At 47.4% G+C, this 17,479-nt stretch overlaps 6 protein-coding genes across 6 annotated transcripts; 2 read left to right on the forward strand and 4 right to left on the reverse strand.

Annotated features, from left to right (window-relative positions):
• Positions 1-926: 926 nt before the first annotated feature.
• On the reverse strand, positions 927-2,261 carry FOMMEDRAFT_20179 (uncharacterized protein). Its single transcript, XM_007266659.1, has 3 exons — positions 1,649-2,261; positions 1,411-1,562; positions 927-1,340 (listed from the first exon to the last, which is right to left on the reverse strand). The coding sequence occupies exons 2-3, from the start codon at positions 1,523-1,525 to the stop codon at positions 1,081-1,083; spliced, it is 375 nt and encodes a 124-aa protein (XP_007266721.1). The 5' UTR covers positions 1,526-1,562; positions 1,649-2,261; the 3' UTR covers positions 927-1,080.
• A 771-nt stretch (positions 2,262-3,032) lies between these two features.
• Positions 3,033-4,647, forward strand: FOMMEDRAFT_134158 (uncharacterized protein; the record flags this gene model as incomplete). Its single annotated transcript, XM_007266660.1, has 4 exons — positions 3,033-3,200; positions 3,338-3,988; positions 4,046-4,171; positions 4,228-4,647. The coding sequence occupies 4 exons, from the start codon at positions 3,033-3,035 to the stop codon at positions 4,645-4,647; spliced, it is 1,365 nt and encodes a 454-aa protein (XP_007266722.1).
• Positions 4,648-4,732: 85 nt separating this feature from the next.
• Positions 4,733-5,704, reverse strand: FOMMEDRAFT_134164 (Rpr2-domain-containing protein; the record flags this gene model as incomplete). Its single annotated transcript, XM_007266661.1, has 4 exons — positions 4,733-4,849; positions 4,877-5,094; positions 5,171-5,253; positions 5,337-5,704. The coding sequence occupies 4 exons, from the start codon at positions 5,702-5,704 to the stop codon at positions 4,733-4,735; spliced, it is 786 nt and encodes a 261-aa protein (XP_007266723.1).
• A 362-nt stretch (positions 5,705-6,066) lies between these two features.
• On the reverse strand, positions 6,067-10,805 carry FOMMEDRAFT_123160 (uncharacterized protein; the record flags this gene model as incomplete). The annotated part of the gene is made up of 30 exons (XM_007266662.1): positions 10,711-10,805; positions 10,551-10,649; positions 10,119-10,496; positions 9,961-10,059; positions 9,546-9,911; positions 9,419-9,493; positions 9,300-9,370; positions 9,169-9,244; positions 9,065-9,114; positions 8,944-9,014; positions 8,861-8,886; positions 8,739-8,810; positions 8,633-8,683; positions 8,555-8,575; positions 8,384-8,491; positions 8,309-8,331; positions 8,088-8,245; positions 7,956-8,028; positions 7,620-7,895; positions 7,524-7,567; positions 7,366-7,469; positions 7,245-7,312; positions 7,095-7,188; positions 7,010-7,042; positions 6,899-6,957; positions 6,806-6,850; positions 6,738-6,751; positions 6,638-6,688; positions 6,357-6,584; positions 6,067-6,305 (listed from the first exon to the last, which is right to left on the reverse strand). The coding sequence occupies exons 1-30, from the start codon at positions 10,719-10,721 to the stop codon at positions 6,069-6,071; spliced, it is 3,081 nt and encodes a 1,026-aa protein (XP_007266724.1). The 5' UTR covers positions 10,722-10,805.
• Positions 10,806-11,116: 311 nt separating this feature from the next.
• Positions 11,117-14,444, reverse strand: FOMMEDRAFT_146742 (uncharacterized protein). Its single transcript, XM_007266663.1, has 17 exons — positions 14,159-14,444; positions 13,639-14,094; positions 13,457-13,585; positions 13,334-13,405; positions 13,152-13,276; positions 12,936-13,101; positions 12,725-12,887; positions 12,651-12,675; positions 12,481-12,598; positions 12,394-12,419; positions 12,232-12,339; positions 12,024-12,177; positions 11,940-11,967; positions 11,833-11,866; positions 11,596-11,768; positions 11,497-11,537; positions 11,117-11,444 (listed from the first exon to the last, which is right to left on the reverse strand). The coding sequence occupies exons 2-17, from the start codon at positions 13,964-13,966 to the stop codon at positions 11,260-11,262; spliced, it is 1,875 nt and encodes a 624-aa protein (XP_007266725.1). The 5' UTR covers positions 13,967-14,094; positions 14,159-14,444; the 3' UTR covers positions 11,117-11,259.
• Positions 14,445-15,246: 802 nt separating this feature from the next.
• Positions 15,247-17,454, forward strand: FOMMEDRAFT_84784 (amino acid transporter; the record flags this gene model as incomplete). The annotated part of the gene is made up of 11 exons (XM_007266664.1): positions 15,247-15,399; positions 15,463-15,611; positions 15,669-15,698; positions 15,752-15,883; positions 15,960-16,129; positions 16,179-16,289; positions 16,353-16,406; positions 16,459-16,706; positions 16,771-16,976; positions 17,031-17,233; positions 17,303-17,454. The coding sequence occupies 11 exons, from the start codon at positions 15,247-15,249 to the stop codon at positions 17,452-17,454; spliced, it is 1,608 nt and encodes a 535-aa protein (XP_007266726.1).
• Between the last annotated feature and the right edge of the window lie 25 nt (positions 17,455-17,479).

Genomic DNA, 17,479 nt, shown 5'->3' on the forward strand with positions numbered 1-17,479 from the left:
GACTGTCCCTGACGTGTGCTCGAGCAAGAACTTCGGGTGGAGGATACACGCGCACTGGTCGTGGAGACACAATCGGAACGGTAGGGGGTGAAGATGCATTCCGTCCAGAGCTGGAGGAACTATTCCGTGAAGAAGATGTGAACCATCCCGACCATCGGCTCAAAGCAAAGCTACGATGCCTTGCCGGCTTCCGGGTAGGTGGAACTTGTTCCCGCGGAATATTGTCGAATGAGGGTATGCTGTTGATGCTCCTGCTCTTCTCTCGCATATGTCCGAGACCGGAATCGGTTTCAATGTCTTCTTCGAGGCGCACAGTATCCAAGACGTCTGAATCGATAATCGGATGTCCATCTCCGACCAGTATACTGTCTGGTGCACTCGAAGGTCTGGTAGGCCAACGGGGACTAATGGGTACAACTTCCCCTGACCCCACGCGTTGGTGAAGAGGTTGAGGTTTGAGACCACTTGCATATTCTATTTGTCGGATGCGTTCGCATCTTTGCCGCCGTCTGCAGTAGCATATTACAACCGCTAGAATTCCCAATAAAAAGAGTAGAGCGAGCGACGATGCAACTGCGATGCCTGCGATTGCTCCTCGCGATAGGCCAGCAACTGCAGTGACTTGAGTTGTGGTAGACGGCGACGATGCACTGCTAGTCATGAAGATGTGTCAGATCAAGTAAACATTCGATGATAGTAGAAGACAAGAAGGGAGTAGGTGAAGGGTAAACACTCTGACGATCCCGTAATAAGTGAAGTAAAGCGAGGGATCGCTGGCAAAGCACAAGGGCATAGCACTTCGATCCAGAAGACAGAGGAGGCCCAAAGTGCCAACCGACGTCCGAGGCGCCTTATATTCTCAGAATTTCCCAGCCCAAGGGCCGAAGCGTTTGAGAGAAGCAACTCGAAACGCTCATGTCGGTCAATGGTTACTAAATATAGTAATCGTAATCAAGGGCCACTGAAAATGATACGAAGTCCCCGCAATTCGCGCAAAATGCGGCAGGGAAAATACCAAAAGGAGTGGAAGACACAATACAAAATATGATACGTGAGATTTTTACAAGATAAATGAATTACTCACGCCTGCCCACCACTTACAACAGTGATGTTCATGCTATCCACTGCAAGAGTTCTATTCTCAATATTTCTTATGGTCAACGTGTGTGTCGCTGTCGGATCGAGGCCGGAAGCATAAAAGAGTGTCGTATACGTAAGAAATGACGAGATGCCGGATAGTTGCTGCTGTCGAAGTGTGACAGAATCGGAATCGGAAGTCAAGCTGATATTAAATAGACCCGCCGATGCGTTGGTGAGGCCAGCTAGCTCAATTGAGGAACCTGCACACGGAAGCGGAAGATGAGATACGGTTGTCAGCAGGAGAGATGATTGGAAGAATCTGATAAAGACCTTTGAATGAGTACTGTGCTTGATCACCAGCGGCTTGAGTTAAATGACAACTGTGGTCTCCTTCGGGAATCAATGTGGAGTCATTTACAAAAGTCCAGGAGCCAGTAAATTGCATCTCTGTGTCACTGATCACCGTCGTCGTGACCGCGGCGCTGAGGGACGAACGTATGTGCAAGCTAGATCAGTACATGCAAACTCCGGACGCAACGGGAACTGTGATGATAGAGACTATACTTACTCTGTAAGGCCAGTCGACACGGCGACAACGGCCCGATCGAAGATAAGTAAACCCGATGTGTTAGAGGCATTTGCCGTGTTTGTGGTGTGCGCAGTAAAAGAAATAATATGATCTTGCTGAGACAGTCCAGAGAAAGAAGCAAGAAGAGCCGTCGTCGGATCTGCAGTGGTATTGAACGGCTCTGAGGCAGCAAATGACGATGACGACGTGCTTTCATTGTCGAGAAGGATGGAGAATGTAGATTGGACGGCCAAGCCGTAGAGCTCTATCGCCGTTCCTGCAATAGATGTCAGAGAGGTGAGCTGGTGTCGCCGTGGACAGGATTTGGACGGAAACGCGATCGTGATGATCTGGCCGATTGTGGCATCATGCAGTGCTAGGATCCATCAGCTTCGGCTCTTCCGTCGCCGCATTTGCCAGTCCTGGCCCGAACGCTGTTCATGGCGCATACACATGATCAGGGCGCACAAATGCACCCGACGAGCTCTCGGAGTCGCGGAAGACACGGCGTGGAAATTTCGACTCGACTCGATAAGCGAAATAAACTCACCCGTAAAAGCTAGAGAGAAATTCGCGCCGTCTCTTTGCGTGACGTGCAAGCTCTCATTGCGTGGCCCGACCTCTCCGGGAAACGTGTTAAATCCAGCACCAGTGAAATATTGATTCCAGCTTGATTGGAGGTTGGGGGAAGTATCGATTAATGTCGCAGGGGAGTAAGCAATCTGGGGAGAGGAGTCGTCGATAGTAAGGTTGAATGTTATTTCTTGGGCCATGAACAAGATGAGAGCGGGAAGGGTGAGCGCTCGCGATTGGAGATGGACATGAAGGAGCAAAGAAAAGGGAGACACTGGGTGAACACGAGCAAGCCAGGTCGTGTTAGGAGAGATCCCAAGCCGGTAAGAATAGAGTCGATGTGCCGGCCAGCAGCCACTGCAGAGTGAGGGTGAGATCAAATTGCTTCAAGCAGCAAGCAGCATCATCACAAACACGCGCTTCAATTCATATCCACACACGAAGGCGAAGGCGAAGGCGAAGACGAAGCAGAACTGGACCAGCCGTGTGCGCACCGAGTGCACTAGAGTGTCCCAGGGGCACTCTTCCACTCGGTGTCTGCGAGGTCGCCAGTGTATGTGTACGTACGCTTGACCTGTCATTATTATTGGTCTCTGACCGTGTCCCCGGCGCCGCGTGCTCAAAAATAATATTGAATGGATTCTATTGGAACGCACCGCAGAAGCTGACTGTCGCGCAGAGCGACGAAACCGACCTTTCTCGCGATCGTCGCCAGTCGGCCATCGGCGGTTGTAGCGGTGCGCCTAATGCGGACATTACTCGCTGATCGACTCAATCTTTCACCATTCTTTTGGCTTTCGACAACACCAATATGGCGTCCTATTATCATACCGTCCTCGCAAGAGCATATGCTGCCCATCCGACTTTAGTCGCCGACGAACCATTGTTTCAAACTTTGTTACTGGCTCTCGTCGCCAGACAGAAGCACGTCATCGTTCGCACCGCCGAAGAAGCCAAAGTTCTCACTCAAACCGTCAACGTAAGTCAGAAACGCACCCGGATTCGGTCTCAGTGCTGTCCTTAGTTACATCTTGGACACACATTGCATGCTAAAGGATAAATTACATGTGAATTTCCCAGTATTGAACACCAATGCTGAGTAGAATCCCCAAATAGATCCTGCATTTGTTGTTCAGTCTCTCGGTCGTCAAATTGCGACTCAGACGAAACGACAAGCTTTCCCCGGACGATTTCCTTCGCCTTCTCTTTCTCGAGAACCCCGTCCACGGTCCACCTTCCTCGCGAACAAACTCGCGGAAAACACTGAACACAGGCGGGAATCATGTTTCCACCTTCCGTCGTTCTAGTTCATACCCGAATTCATCTCTCGCTGACAATACTGCTACTGAACTGGGTCCGGGTGATTTACTCGGTGACTTAGAAATTTTTGGCGCAGAGTACGGCGTGAGTTCTTCGATACGGAGCATACGACTTCACGAACATCACGTCCATGCCTTATCGAGGTCGCACACGGATCCAACACCGCTGTGGCACGACGACAAATCAACGGAAGATCCCAGAACAAATCTGTTTCCCAGCGTCTTCGTAGTTTCTGGACTAGAATACACCTCAGAAGAAGTTCAGAAAACATTATGGACTATCATGACTGACCGACAAGTCTCGATAGGTCATGGTCACCCTGGTCAAAAGAATACCCAGAAATCCCTGCTGTTTGAAGGCGTATGGCCATTGCCTATCGATTTCTTTGTTGTGTACATATGTCCATTGGGTACTGGCCACGACCGCCCTCCAATTCACAAGAGTCTCGTGAGTGCAATGTGCTAATGCCGATGAGGGTTGCAGTAATGCTGTACGCTTGATCAGCTGGATAGATTCGCGTTGAGCGTCGAAGCTTATCCGCACGTTGAAAATACTGTGGATAATCGTATGCCGCCAATTTCACTGATTGAGGCCGAGACAGCCTCGCTCAGTGCAGTCCTCTCTCCTCTGGTACGATTCATTTCATCAAAACATCGACTTTTCAGGAACTGACCCCCACGTTGCAGGAACTCGCGGATCTCCGTGCCCTGGCGGGGCCGTCGCACACCATCATCGGCTGCAGGGCCGAGTTGTACCTCTCCGACCTCCTTAGCGCTGTACGACACCACTCGCACCTCGATGGAATGCTTGTCACCGCTCGATGTCGGGCTGAAACTTTGGACCTTTTACGTGCGTGGCGTGCTCTGTTCGGAGCTCCGCCGGAGGATAGGGGTCCTGAGTCCCCCTCCGTCGATGTGACTGATGAAGACGTGAGAAAGGCTTTCGTCAAAGTGATGCAGCACCGTGTAAGCGTGCTAGAAGGACCTCGGCATGAAATACTCGCGAGTTTGATATTTAATCCGGTCGGAGACCCCGGAGAGGAGGAATGGGAGTTTGGACGAAGAACCGTTAAAGAGGTGCTGAAGGAAATACTTGAGACCGTCTAATCCGGATTCTGGACGGATTTCAGAACCATCTATGTACACCGCAAATGCGTGTATGCGGAGTTCCTTTATCTTTATCTCTTGGTAGCTAGTTTGGCTCATTTCCCTCGAGGTCTCGATGTACACGCTCATTTCCGACAAATATAAGATGTTCCGCTCTTGCAAAGAATGGAACTTGACGAGGCTTAATAGGCCTTTTCTTCCGCTTCTGACCTCTCTGCATCTGCTTTACGTCTTTCACAGGCGTCGAAGTTGCCTTCTCTTTCACTTTGTCCAGCAAAGCATTCACCGGATCAATGTCCATGGATTGGGTGGATGTGGCAGGCTCATCAGTTATTTGAGCAGAAGATGCCAGAGATGTTTGCTCTGTTATGGGAGGAGCTGGAATGCGGCGCGAGAAAGAGCAGTGCATACACGTGTAATTAACGGCATGTCCATGAGATGGCAAAGCTAGTCAAGCGCATAAACAAAGTCATGTCAGAATGAATGAACAAGTCTGTAATCATACAAAATGCATGATACCCACGTTTCACTCGAACCTTTGCAGTCACGCCAGGCATAAGAAGCGTGTTGCAGCCTTTGCACAATGTTCGTTTGACCGATGGATCCCTAAAAGTATACGAGAGTTAAATGAAGGGGTAATATTTTAGATTCAGGTTTACGTGGAGAGAGACTAGCTATGTTTGGCTTACATCTTCACGTTTGTCTTCTGTCCGATAATTTTCATGGACTTCACGTAGCTCCGTGCAAGGTCGTGAGTTGTTGCCTTCCGTTTTCCTGAAGGCTTTCGCGTGCCGCGACCCTGCGGACTCTTTTCTCCAATGTCCTCGTTGGCTTTAACTCCTTCGTTTTCTGGGTCTTCAGAAGGAAGGTCTTCTATCGAGGTCACATCTTCCTTCACAGGACGAGTAGAAGTTCCCGAGGGTGCAGCTGGAGTACGTACGACGCCCAATCCGTTCAAGTAAGAACTCGCCTGGTAAAGGAAGTTAAGTCGTTGGATTATATCCCTATTTGGTACGCTGTTTATGTTCGGGGTATCGTCCTTGTTCTTCTTGCCCATTGTCACGCAGCTGTAGGCTTAAGTCGTGGTTGAAGCACAGAGTGCATGTGGAGGCACAAAAATATGTACAGTATGATCCGTTTCCAGAATAGGAAAACTGGGGATCATTTCGTAACTTTCGACCATCAACAAGTCCTCTTTCTTTCAATAGTAGCATTACTACTGAAGCACTGACACGAACTAAAACTGATTGTTACATGAATTAGTTGAAACTGCGACAGAATAAGCGATAAATGATCCCGATTTGTTGTTCTACATCATCAGTGTGGAAAACAGGGCAAAAGACAATACAGTAGAATTTAGAAAGCATGTTGACAACTGAGACTTGAAGCGTAATCTAAAGCGTATAAAGTAATAATAACTTTCAGACTGATTTCTCTGACGTTCTTTCAAATAGGAAGGAGATCGACCCTCCTGGGATATCCTCAGGTAGGATGTGAGCCGTGGTTTCCCGGTCAAGAGCAACGTTATGTTCAGACGGTACGGAAGAAATACTCTGCAGTGCTTTGTCGATAATCGCTGGCTTCGTACGAGCATCAAGGCAATTGATGTGCGTCCATTCGCCGAGAGAGGCTAGCTCCGCCTTTTTCTTCTTTAAAAACTACGAAACCGTATTTCTAGTCTGCTTTTTTTGAAAAAGGATTGAACTCACTGCTTTGTCTAATTTTGCGTAGTCCTCAGGAATAAGTGAAGCTTTACAAAATCCAATTTCTCGCGTCTGCTCTTCGTTATCGCTTTCTTCGAAGCACAGATCAGGAAAAGCATCATCAAGCATTGGATCGTCCGATCTTTCTTCGTCATGCCCGCGCGTGCAGGGGCATCCGATGAGATCGTGCGTATGACAGCTAGTATGTTGGTAGAAAGTGAAGAGATCCCGGAGCTTTGAAACGGATGTCGCTCAGCCATAATACACATAAATGGGGTTGGAATCACCTCTTTTTGCGTGAAGGAATCGGATTTTGAGCTACCGCTGTCCGGGGCGTCCTGGTGATCATGTCAGTGGCCGGTAAATGTAAGACACGTAGTCACAGACTTTTCCCATCAAAGCTAAGCACAAATAATGTCAGTATTTGTCACGAGCTGAAACCGAGCTAAACTTACAGGCACTCAATGCAAGCTTCGTGATCTGACGCTGGTATATTTTTTCTTCGTGATATGAGAGGTATGCTAATTCTCATGACTAACGGCACAAACCATCAATGGTGCCCGCCGTCAAGAGACGATATATAAAGACTGGCCGCTTCTGGCCGTCTCTGTTGAGGGTGGATTAATTCTTCGTATATGGCAACCACTAATCGCACATACCTGTGGATACGTGCCATTGACTGCAAGTCATGGCTAAATCACTTATTCAGTCGTGCAAATGAATGAACTGAAATAGACTGCCAACCTCGGGTTCCAGTCGCTATCGATCAAGCAAAGCCGAGAAGCCCCAATTAAGTTTAAGCCTACACCACCAGCCTTCGCACTCAATAAGAACAAAACTTGACACATTTATCAGTAGCAATAATTGGTTGAAGTAAATACACAGAAGGCTTACATGCTCCTGATTGTGGGGCTTTATTGAATCTATCGACATATTCTTGTCGCTTTGCTACGGGCGTTTGTCTGTATAGTCAAGTTAACCACTGACAGCCGCGCGAGTAACGATAAGTCCCTACCCATCTAACCGCAAGAAAGTGTATTTCTTCTCCTTGCAGAACTCTTCGATGACGTCGAGTGTCGAGGTATAATGGGAGACCAGGATACATTTTTCATCCGTTTCCTGCTTAGTACCTCAATATTTGAGGGTGATGAATCGAGAATCACACGTCCATACCTTGCGTAGGTATGCGAGAAGGTTTGATAAAGCTTGTAATTTCCCTGCGACTCATTAGGGGACGACGAATGGAGATCTAGAGAAAACACGGCTTACCGCTAAGAGCCGGGTCCTGCGCTCTAGCACATTCCGGTAGAAGTTTAACAGCCTCATCGAAGGCCTCGTGAGCGTCCGATTCAGCCTTGTCTTCTCGTTTTTCTAACGCGGCTTTCAGTAATATTGGACTATTACTAAGTTTTGTGAGTAACTGGATCATGGCCAATGAACGCGCCATGGAACCATGAAGAACAGTAGCCAAAGTGTCTGGTTGTAGTATCTTCACGAACATCTGCCTCTGGAGAGGTGATGGGGTGACGAAAACCACATATTCATCTGCGTAACAAAGACTGATAAGTGGGCGTGCTGACGATGTTAAGCAAGCATAATACTTGCACTTGGGAGGTAGATAGTTTGTGAGAATACTAGCTTCCCTGCGGAGTACAAAGCTACGGGCGACGGTTTGAAGCTAGCAACCCGTTGAGCAAAGCAGTGCGTAAGATACAGAGAAGCATATATGACGCAAACCTGTGCTTGTCGACCTTCGCCAATTTCTCGCTCTTTCGCCGAGCAGTCAGGTGTACGGCTCTTCAAGATTGCGTTTTCGAAGACCTTTCGAAAGATTGAATAGTCATCTAGGAGACCAGGATTGCAGAAATCTGCCATAGCATGAAACTCCGAGAGATCTGTCAAGCAAAGTGACCATAGTAAAAAAGAACAGTAATTTAGTGAGCTGCACTCAATCTTACCATTTTGGATAGGAGTACCAGACCTTCCGGTCTTCATTCAGCACATGAAGTTCAGGTGTGAGAGGGAAAACATACAATATTATTCGTCGCGGTGTTGACAGAGCTTCGAACATCGTGGAGGTCTTGTTATTGGATGATTTCAGGCGATGACCCTCATCGCAGATTATGAGGCCTATGGGTGGCCTAGAGACAGGAATAATTGATCGGTTTGTACCGGCTTCAGCTTCATGTAGGCAAAAACCTTACAAGCAGTAAGCTAGTTCGGAACTTTAATGCGGTTGTTAGTGATCAAATGGCCGAATGTGAATCAAGAACGAAACGCACATAACTGTGCGAAGTTTTTCATAGCCAATGATTAAGACTTGGTGTATCTTCCTAATAGACGCAATAAATTAGCCATGACAACGTGTCGGAAGGTCAGAGGTCTTACGAGTTAATGAACTGTTTTACTGCCTCCTTATTCTTATCACCAGTGAATATGCCGAGCCGATCTTTACCGAGCCTAGATTTGTGTCAGCTTCGCTCATGTTTTTCATATCACAATGAACGCGCCATTTGTGAAATTCTTTCTTCCAATTCTGTATCGACGGTTGGTAAACAAGGACGGAATGATTTCAATAATGAAAAGGACATACCGCAATCAGCGTAACCGGACAGACTATCATGACCTTCCCAACGGCTGGAGTTCCTGCATAACAATTTTGTTCTTTGCAGTATAATGAGAACAAATATAGCTATGCATCATCTAGGACTCACTGAGAAGAGTCCAAACCAAAGTTATGGTCTGCAAGGTTTTGCCCATTCCCCTTTTCTCGACTGGGATTTTAGCACAATACTGTAATGCGATTCATTGTACCCACATCTCGTCCGCGAGAATACATCCCTGACCTTCGTGTTTACGAAGTCCCATAACGCATTCATACATGAACTTGACTCCTACAAGCCCATAGAATCAGACATGCATAGGAGCCGCAGTTATGGCAGTGTTCACCTTCTTTCTGATGAGGACGCAAATGTCTGGCCAAAATTGGATCTACGACGACAGGAATCACAGGGCGTCCCCTGTTTACCAATTAGATTGGTGTTATTATAAAACGTAAGCATTCGTACTTTAAGTTGAATTTCCTTTGGTGTTCCTTCGTCGGTTCCTTCATAACCACAGCACCCTCAGCAAGTGGGTCGTGTCTCGAGCGATAATTAGTGTCGCTACCAAGTGTAAGAAACCGGGAAAACGTACAAGGGTGTCGCAGGCTTTGACTTTGATATAGCCTGGCCGTAAAAGCTAACCGGTGTGACGAACTTCTTGCGTGTTGCTTCAGAAGAGATTGACTGGACCGTCGTGCCTCGACAATCAATATTCTCCTTTGCTGCAAATGATAACACCCTCATCTCGAATGCACCAGCATCTGAACAAGCATCATCAGTCAAGGGTGTCTCCAGATCACCACTGTCTTCGTCACACGGGCGCTCCGATGTCATGGTCCCAGTAATCCTCGGTACAGCACCTGCTACAACCCGACTCTCGAGCTCGACCGTCCTTGAGGCTATTTGAAGGACGCAGCCTTCCTGCAGAGAACCGCCTCTCCATTTTGTTGTACCCATCCTGTATCTGATATTAAAGGTATGAACCGAAAGTGCATAAATGTCCATACAATTTGCCATCATCGGAAACCATTGTGAGCTTATTGCCCGAACAGACGACAAAAGAATCTCCATCCCACGTTTTATGCTTTCTACCCTGTGGCCTGCGCCTGAACAAAATTCGACTAAGAATTTCCGATCGCATACAGTATCTGTGGTTGCAACGTACCAATGCGCTGACCAGTATGTATTTGGTATGGGATTCGGAGGTAGTTCGTTTTCTCTTCGTTGGAGGAGGCATACCGGTTCAAGGTCAATACCTCTTGTCCTAAGGGGGTCGGATGTGTCTGAGCTTTGTGGTTGTTGAGCGGGCTTCACAGGTATCGACTTGAGAGGGATAGAGAATTTCTTCTTTAGGCTCAAAGCACTTGCATGATTTGGCTTGGTATCCATTTCCTCTGCGAAGGATCCGAAGCTTCCCTTCCCAAAGACTTTGCCAGACGTGAAATCCAATTTTGGTAATTCACAATCGATCTCCATTTCTTTGCCACCTAATTGAAGGAACGTCCCAATACATGCTCCATCAGGATTTGGTTTTCCCGTCGCTATCCTTCAGCTAGCTTGAGTATATGAATTAAATGATTTTACGAGAAGAGCATACACTGTGCCGTCCATGCCGTATAACACTCCCTTGCCGCCAAACAGCACGAGTACGCCATCGCCATCCCAGGTCTTATGCTTCTTGTATTGCGGTAGTCTCCTAAAGCATGGATTATATGCACCACAGTCATTACATTTACACTGAACTATGCATGGCTTACCATTGTACCATCCAGTACTGCTCGCCAACTTTTGTCGGGTCATTTGCTATGGTCGTTCCATCCGCATCGTTAACTGCGATGTCTAGAGTCTGTCGTTTCCGACTAACTAAACTTGAGGTATTCGCATCGCTAGAGCGCTTCTGTCCTGCCCGAACGAGACTTTGAAATGCAGGCATAGACGTGGTCGGTGTTGAATGTTCGGAAGTGCGCGACTCGATATGTGGCACGCGTTAGATCACGTGAGCGTGCCTTCAAGATTCAAATCGAATCAATTGGTCTAAATCCGTCTACTAGTAATCACAGAGTTCCTGCATATATATAATAACAAATTCCGCAAGGAAGAGACGCATACACACAAGACAAGGTAGATGTATAAGCATGTTTTTTCTCTTTGGTGAGTTCGTAGAACAATAGGTATATTTATTCCTCGGATTTCGGGAGGTCTAGACTCTATCCACTGGGAAGGATAGCTGCGCGTGCGTCCAACTACATAGGCCAGCTGCAGCAGGTCAAAATCCAGCAGATTACAACTAGGTATAACAAAAGCTATCATATTGACCCGTACTCTGGCCTCCCGTCGATCACGGTAGCGAGAACTTTTGTTAGAAGTATCTTGCTGACAGGGATGGTCATGATGTCCTGCGAAAGAACAACATAATCTGCTATCTTTCCTGGTTCGAGAGAGCCGAGGTCCTTCTCTGAAAATGATGCATATGCAGGATCAATTGTAAACCCTGAGAACATCCGGTTAATGACATGAAGTAGCCTCATGGTGGAAATTCCAACCTCTTAGCGCTTCGATCCGCGTTAGGCACTGCTCAGGGAACCTGTCAAATAGAACGCGCAGAATTAATCTCCGACATTTAATCTATCGGGTCTACGCACCATCCACCTGGTCCATGAGGCGAATGTCCGTCAGGTGATAATCTCGTTACAGCGGCTTGGAAGCCTGCGAGGGGATTCATGTCTTCGACCGGGAAGTCTGAGCCCAATGTGATACGTGCTCCGGCATCGATAATTGTTCGGAACGCATAGAGATTTTTAACGCGTTCAGAACCCTTCCATGCGGCGAGAATGAAGTCAATATAGGATAAGCAGTACTTCAACTTCTGTCGGACGTACCAGACGCTCATGTGCGTACCACATATCACTTACGCTTTATAAACATCAAGGGTAAGCACGTCATACCCAAAATATTGACATGGAGGGGAAGGGGAAGGGTCACCTACGCGTGAGTGGGTTGGACACTCGCAATAACTGTAGGAATGATCTCCTCAGTCGAAAATATAGCATCTACAGGAGTTACGGCTGACCTCCTAATTTAGCAATCCGAGCAGCATCTTGGGGCCTGATAATCTGAGCGTGCTCAATGCGAGGGCGTAAAGAATTCTCGCCAATTTCCTTAATTGCAGACTCGATGACGTCAAGGACAATAGAGTTGGCCCGATCACCAATAGCATGAATGTTCTGTCATCTCAGTTCAATCAATGCACTTTAACAGCATGAGTAAAACAGACGTACCACTTGCCAGCCATCCCCCAAGAACTTCGGAATGAATTTGTACAGCTTATCAGTGTCAATGCGCATAAAACCGCTAGTATCCGGATTATCCGTGTAAGGATCGAAGAGCTGTTGGATTTAGACAGTCAGAGCCCAAGCTAAGATTACGTAAATGTTGCTCACTGCTGCACCTCCTGACCGGAGTGCACCTGTTAAATTAAAATGATCAGTCAAAACGCCGCTGAATCGTGTCGGCAGTGCATATCCCACCATCTGCAAACATCTTCACGCTTCGGGCGGTTAGTCTGTTTTGGTCAATAATCTTTTCTGCCTTGCCACCCCAGTAATTTGCGTTCTCATCAAAGTAGGACATTCCATAAATCCTAACCTAACGAATCTTCAGTCAACATGCGTGAGCTAGATTAGTAGGAATGACAAACAGATAGTTTTTCGAGTCGCGCCAGTCTTCATACGAGATTCAATTGCTGCACATTGCGATAGAGGATACGCCTACCTTTTGAAGAAATCCAGAGACGCTGGGTCAAAGCCAGCATCGTGAAGAGATGTAAGTCCGCGGGAAAGGGCGTCTTTGACAGTGTGATTGAAACGTAACATCCTGTCCGCATCCGTGTAGGGTGGTTTCTTGACCAGATCCTGCGCCTTATCCAAGAAAACTCCTGCTCATATTCAGCACCAGGCGTACAAACCGTCAGAAAGTTCACTACCTGTAGGGTTGCCCTTCCTATCCTGCACAATGATGCCGCCATCTATACCCGAAGGCAAAGGAAGCATTTGTTCCAGGAGAACTTTAGAAATCCATTGTGCGTGTCCGTCTTTACTCTGCAGGATGATCGGACGTCCTCGGACAATTGAGTCTGCCTCGAGTTCTTCCTAAAAGAATTCTCAATTCATGGTCCGGAAACTCCATGGCGCAGACTTACATAGGACGGAAACTTTTCTATTGGCCATGCTGTATGATCCCAGCCCCAGCCTTCAATAAACCTTGAAGAATCGTTTAGAATATCTGTGTGAGAGAGTATGTAGTTCCTAACTCTTCCAACGACCTCTGACGATAACAACATGAGGGACAAGACAAAAACTCAATCGCACGGCAGATGCCCACCTGTACTATCTTTGGAGCCCTCTAGCAACAGTAATCTACTTGCACCATACTCGAGGATGTGTCCATGCGAATCTTTATTCCGTCACTCCAGGGTCAGATGTCAATAAAATGGTGGGGGCTCACCGCTCATGCCCGGAACAACAATGGCCTCAGGAGGAAGGAACTTTATGTTGAGAGGCGTATTGAAGACATTCTGGGAACCTTCAGTAGAGCTCGAGTGTTGCTTGGCGTTCCAAATGCCGTTCACGTCGTCTGATGAACCGATTACATAAGGTATAAGTCCAGCAGAAAGGGTAAATACCTACCAAGTGAGCCGGTCAAGAGAATCCTTGAGTCATGGATTACCATGCATTGCACGTTGGAATTGTTTTCATCGACAGTGTATATACGTCCAGTACCAGAACAGCAGAGTGCATAAGAACTTGGGAACAGCTCTACACTACTTGGCTTGATGTTAAATATTTTGGCAAAAGCAGCGAGAAGCACAGAACCGACAAGTAGTTTCACAAAAATTATGCCTCTGAGATGAAGATTGAGCCTTGTAGAAGCAGGGCGAACTACTGGGTGCTGTTCAGAGTGTTTCTCGATTTCTAGAGTGTTTTTAGACTTGCGGCGCAGTTTTGGTTGCGACATGAGAGGCTTTGAAGAAAATGCACTAAAGAACCTGTAGTTCACAGCCTCCTTTTATACTGCAAGCCAGCAGGTGACTTCGAAGCGCCGAATATATAATCGACAAGCCAGGCTCAACGAAGGCCCCACTCCTGAAGACTTTGCCCGTTCTTCATTGACATTTCCATTGCTTGAATGTACAGAAGGACCTCGTACCTCCCTTTACTAGAGCGCCCAATGTCCAAACACCTGGCTGCACTAATCGCAAACCGATATTCAAAGCTGCCAGGGTAGCCCAATTTCTTTTTCCTGGCCTTAAGGCGATCTTCGGCGATTCGAAACTGAATAGCTAGGTCGGCGCTAATGTAGCTACAAGCGCCCACGGAGGCGTCCGAGCGCTTAAGAACCTTGTGCACCTCAGAGGCTCAGACGGTACGGTATGCGGGATTCTGGAAGACTTGTGCTATGTGGTCTGCTCGTTCCGGATGCCGGCAGGAGCAAAAGTGATGCCTGAGCTGAGAGACTTATCGCACCTTTTCTTGCTCAAAAAATACCCGGGGCCTCTGGAATGGCGTGTGGGACAAATTTCTACTAAGATCATGTGATGTTTAGAATATATAGTTGTACGTAAGCACATCATTTGAGCAAGTTTGAGGCTTCCTTCGTCTCGATGGGCTGAATTACTGTAAAAACACTGCAAGTTTCAAGCATATGACATGTATTCGTGTCGCTTCTGATACTTGTTAATCCAGACAGTTTACTAACATTTCCGACAGACTTGTCGGGCTTCCCCAAAGTAGTTAACATGTTTGGCGAAGGCAAGTTTTTAAACCGTTCTACTCGTTGCGGGGTGGTGAAGAATCAGGCAATCAGACATTGGTCTAGGGTTGTTTTCCTCAGCCATCGGAGAGAATCTGCTTCATTCATTCGTCGCGAAAGACAATCCCCGAAAGAAATCATTTGTAATAATATTGCTACCGACGGGCTTCGCGGGCTTCAGAATGTGGAGAGGCAATGTGTACTCGTCCTTATCTTTTCCGCGGTCTTATCCGAGCGCCGACAAGTTCTCACTAATTCTGTGGACATTAGCTCATCCTATCAGTGAGGCCGACTTCTAAAATGAGTTCAGGATTGTATGACGGTGGGAGTTTGATTGACTATGAGGAATCTCGACCTTCTATAGCTACTCAAGTTGAGCTTGGCCTCAGAGCGCTCTAGTCTCAAGGTTCTTTCTTGTTATCTGCCATAAACAAAGCCCTCAAAGCCCTTGCAGCGGCCTATTAACTTTATCGCGTGCTGTCAGAATGCCAAAGGAGACAGAAGATGACGTCAGGGTAACTACAAAGCCTGTGGACCACCGAGCTGGAGGAATTGCCGTTCTCGATGCCTTGCACGCTACAGATAACAGGCTGTTGGCAGAGTTGGGCTACAGGCCGGAATTCAAACGCGAATTTTCTGTCAGATAATATCCTTATTGCTATGCTTAACTCGGTTGGCTGATTCATGCCTTCGCATTGTAGCTCGTCGAGACAATCGCATTCGCATTTTCAATAATGGGCGTGATAGCGTCTGTCTCCTCAACGCTGTCCTTTCCACTCGTCTCAGGTGGCCATGTCGGCATGGTCTTCGGCTGGCTCATTCCTAGCCTCTTTGTCATGCCAATTGCAGCGTGTGTACTAAATTGTTCGACACGATACAGGTTCAGAGCACTTACCCGAAGCAATAGATGCATGGCTGAGCTGGCTTCTTCGATGCCGTGCGTCTTAGTCTGTTAATCCATCCCCATTATACTTTCATTAATTCAAGTAGCACGAGTGCTGGTTTATATTACTTTTCAGCTAAGCTCGCATCACCAAACTGGTCTGCACTCGCTAGCTGGATTACAGGCTGGGCGAACGTTACGGGACAAGTAACCCTTGTTTGTTCAATAGACTTTACATGGTGAGATTATTTTGGCTCATCCTATTCTGTCGTAGCTTCGACAATTAAGAGAAGCTGATTTACGATGTGATCGAAGTGCGCAGATGATAACTACCGCTATTGCCGTAAACTCCGACGGTGCCGTAAACCTCGGGAATGGTGCAACCTATGGCATCCTTCTTGCAATCCTCTTCGTCCACGGGATTGTATGCTCAGCCGCGACCAGCATATTAGCCCGGCTGAATTTATTCTACGTCATTGTGAATGGTGCGTCGAACATACATAAAACTACGTCTCGCCATTAACTCGAGGATAGTTGGTACGACCATCGGTGCCATAATTGCACTTTACGTCTGCTCTGGAGACAAGAAGGTATCCACTCATGATGCATTTACTATGTTTGAGAATAACACTGGATGGCCTAATAGTGAGTGCCTTCGTTTGCTGTGACCTGTCCTGCTGCAAAAACTCAATATTTACCTGCCAATAGATGGTTGGGCATTTCTGCTCGCCTTTACCGCACCGATGTGGACGCTTACCGGCTGTGCGCGCTTATTTTCTTATTCTGTACTTGACCTTACTCGGGTAACACACAGATGACTCTGCTGCACACATTAGCGAAGAAACTACCGACGCTGCGAAGGCTGCGCCGTTTGCTATTCTCGTCGGTGTCGGGGCCACAGCTGCCCTTGGTTGGCTCACGCTTATCGCTGCGTCTTTCACAATTATATCTGTACCGGCACTACTTGAAACCGACTTGGCACTTCCAATGGGTCAGCTCTTTCTTGATGTCCTGGGCAAGAAAGGCATGCTCGTCGTATGGTCATTGATCATTGTTGTACAAGTGCATCAGTCCCTCTACGACCCACGCTTGGCATGCTCACGGATTTTGTTCGCGATTTCTGCAGTTTGTAACAGGAGCGGCTCAGACTGTTGACGCCTCCCGAGTGGTATTTGCTTTCGCCCGGGATGGTGCTTTACCTGGTTCGCGCTTTTGGCGACAAATTAATAAGTGGACCCAGACACCTGTTCTGGCTGTATGGTTAGTTGTATGCGTCGCTGCTGTATGCGGCTTACTAGGCTTCTCTGAGGCAGCACTTACGTCCCTTGCTGGGTATGTGACAAAGCAAATCCGCTGACTTTCAAGTCTCGCTGAACTTGATTCTAGATCAGCCGTTATTGGCTTGTATACGTCTTATGTGACTCCAATTTTCCTACGCATTACCTCGGGCAGGAATAGGTTAGTGCCTGGCCCCTTTAGCCTCGGGCGCTGGGGAATACCTCTCGGCTGCATTGCTGTTGCTTGGGTGTCCTTTATAGTAGTCCTACTTCTCTTCCCTCCTGCCCAAGTTGTGGACGCGGAGGACATGAGTGAGTGTTCGTGTCTTTTACAATATGCATTGTTGAACCTTCTTTTATTGTATACTCGTCACGACAAAGATTATGCTGTCGTGATTATCATGGGCGTCTTCATTTACGCAGGACTTCATTGGATGATATCTGCACGACATTGGTTCAAGGGACCAGTGAAGACAGTTGATGACCCTATCAGCCCACCAGACTCAGATGGGACTATAGACGAGAAACAATGATTGTGAACAGCTGTAGTTAGTTATT

The sequence above is a fragment of the Fomitiporia mediterranea genome, assembly GCF_000271605.1.
Source record: "Fomitiporia mediterranea MF3/22 unplaced genomic scaffold FOMMEscaffold_6, whole genome shotgun sequence".
Taxonomy (NCBI): domain Eukaryota; kingdom Fungi; phylum Basidiomycota; class Agaricomycetes; order Hymenochaetales; family Hymenochaetaceae; genus Fomitiporia; species Fomitiporia mediterranea.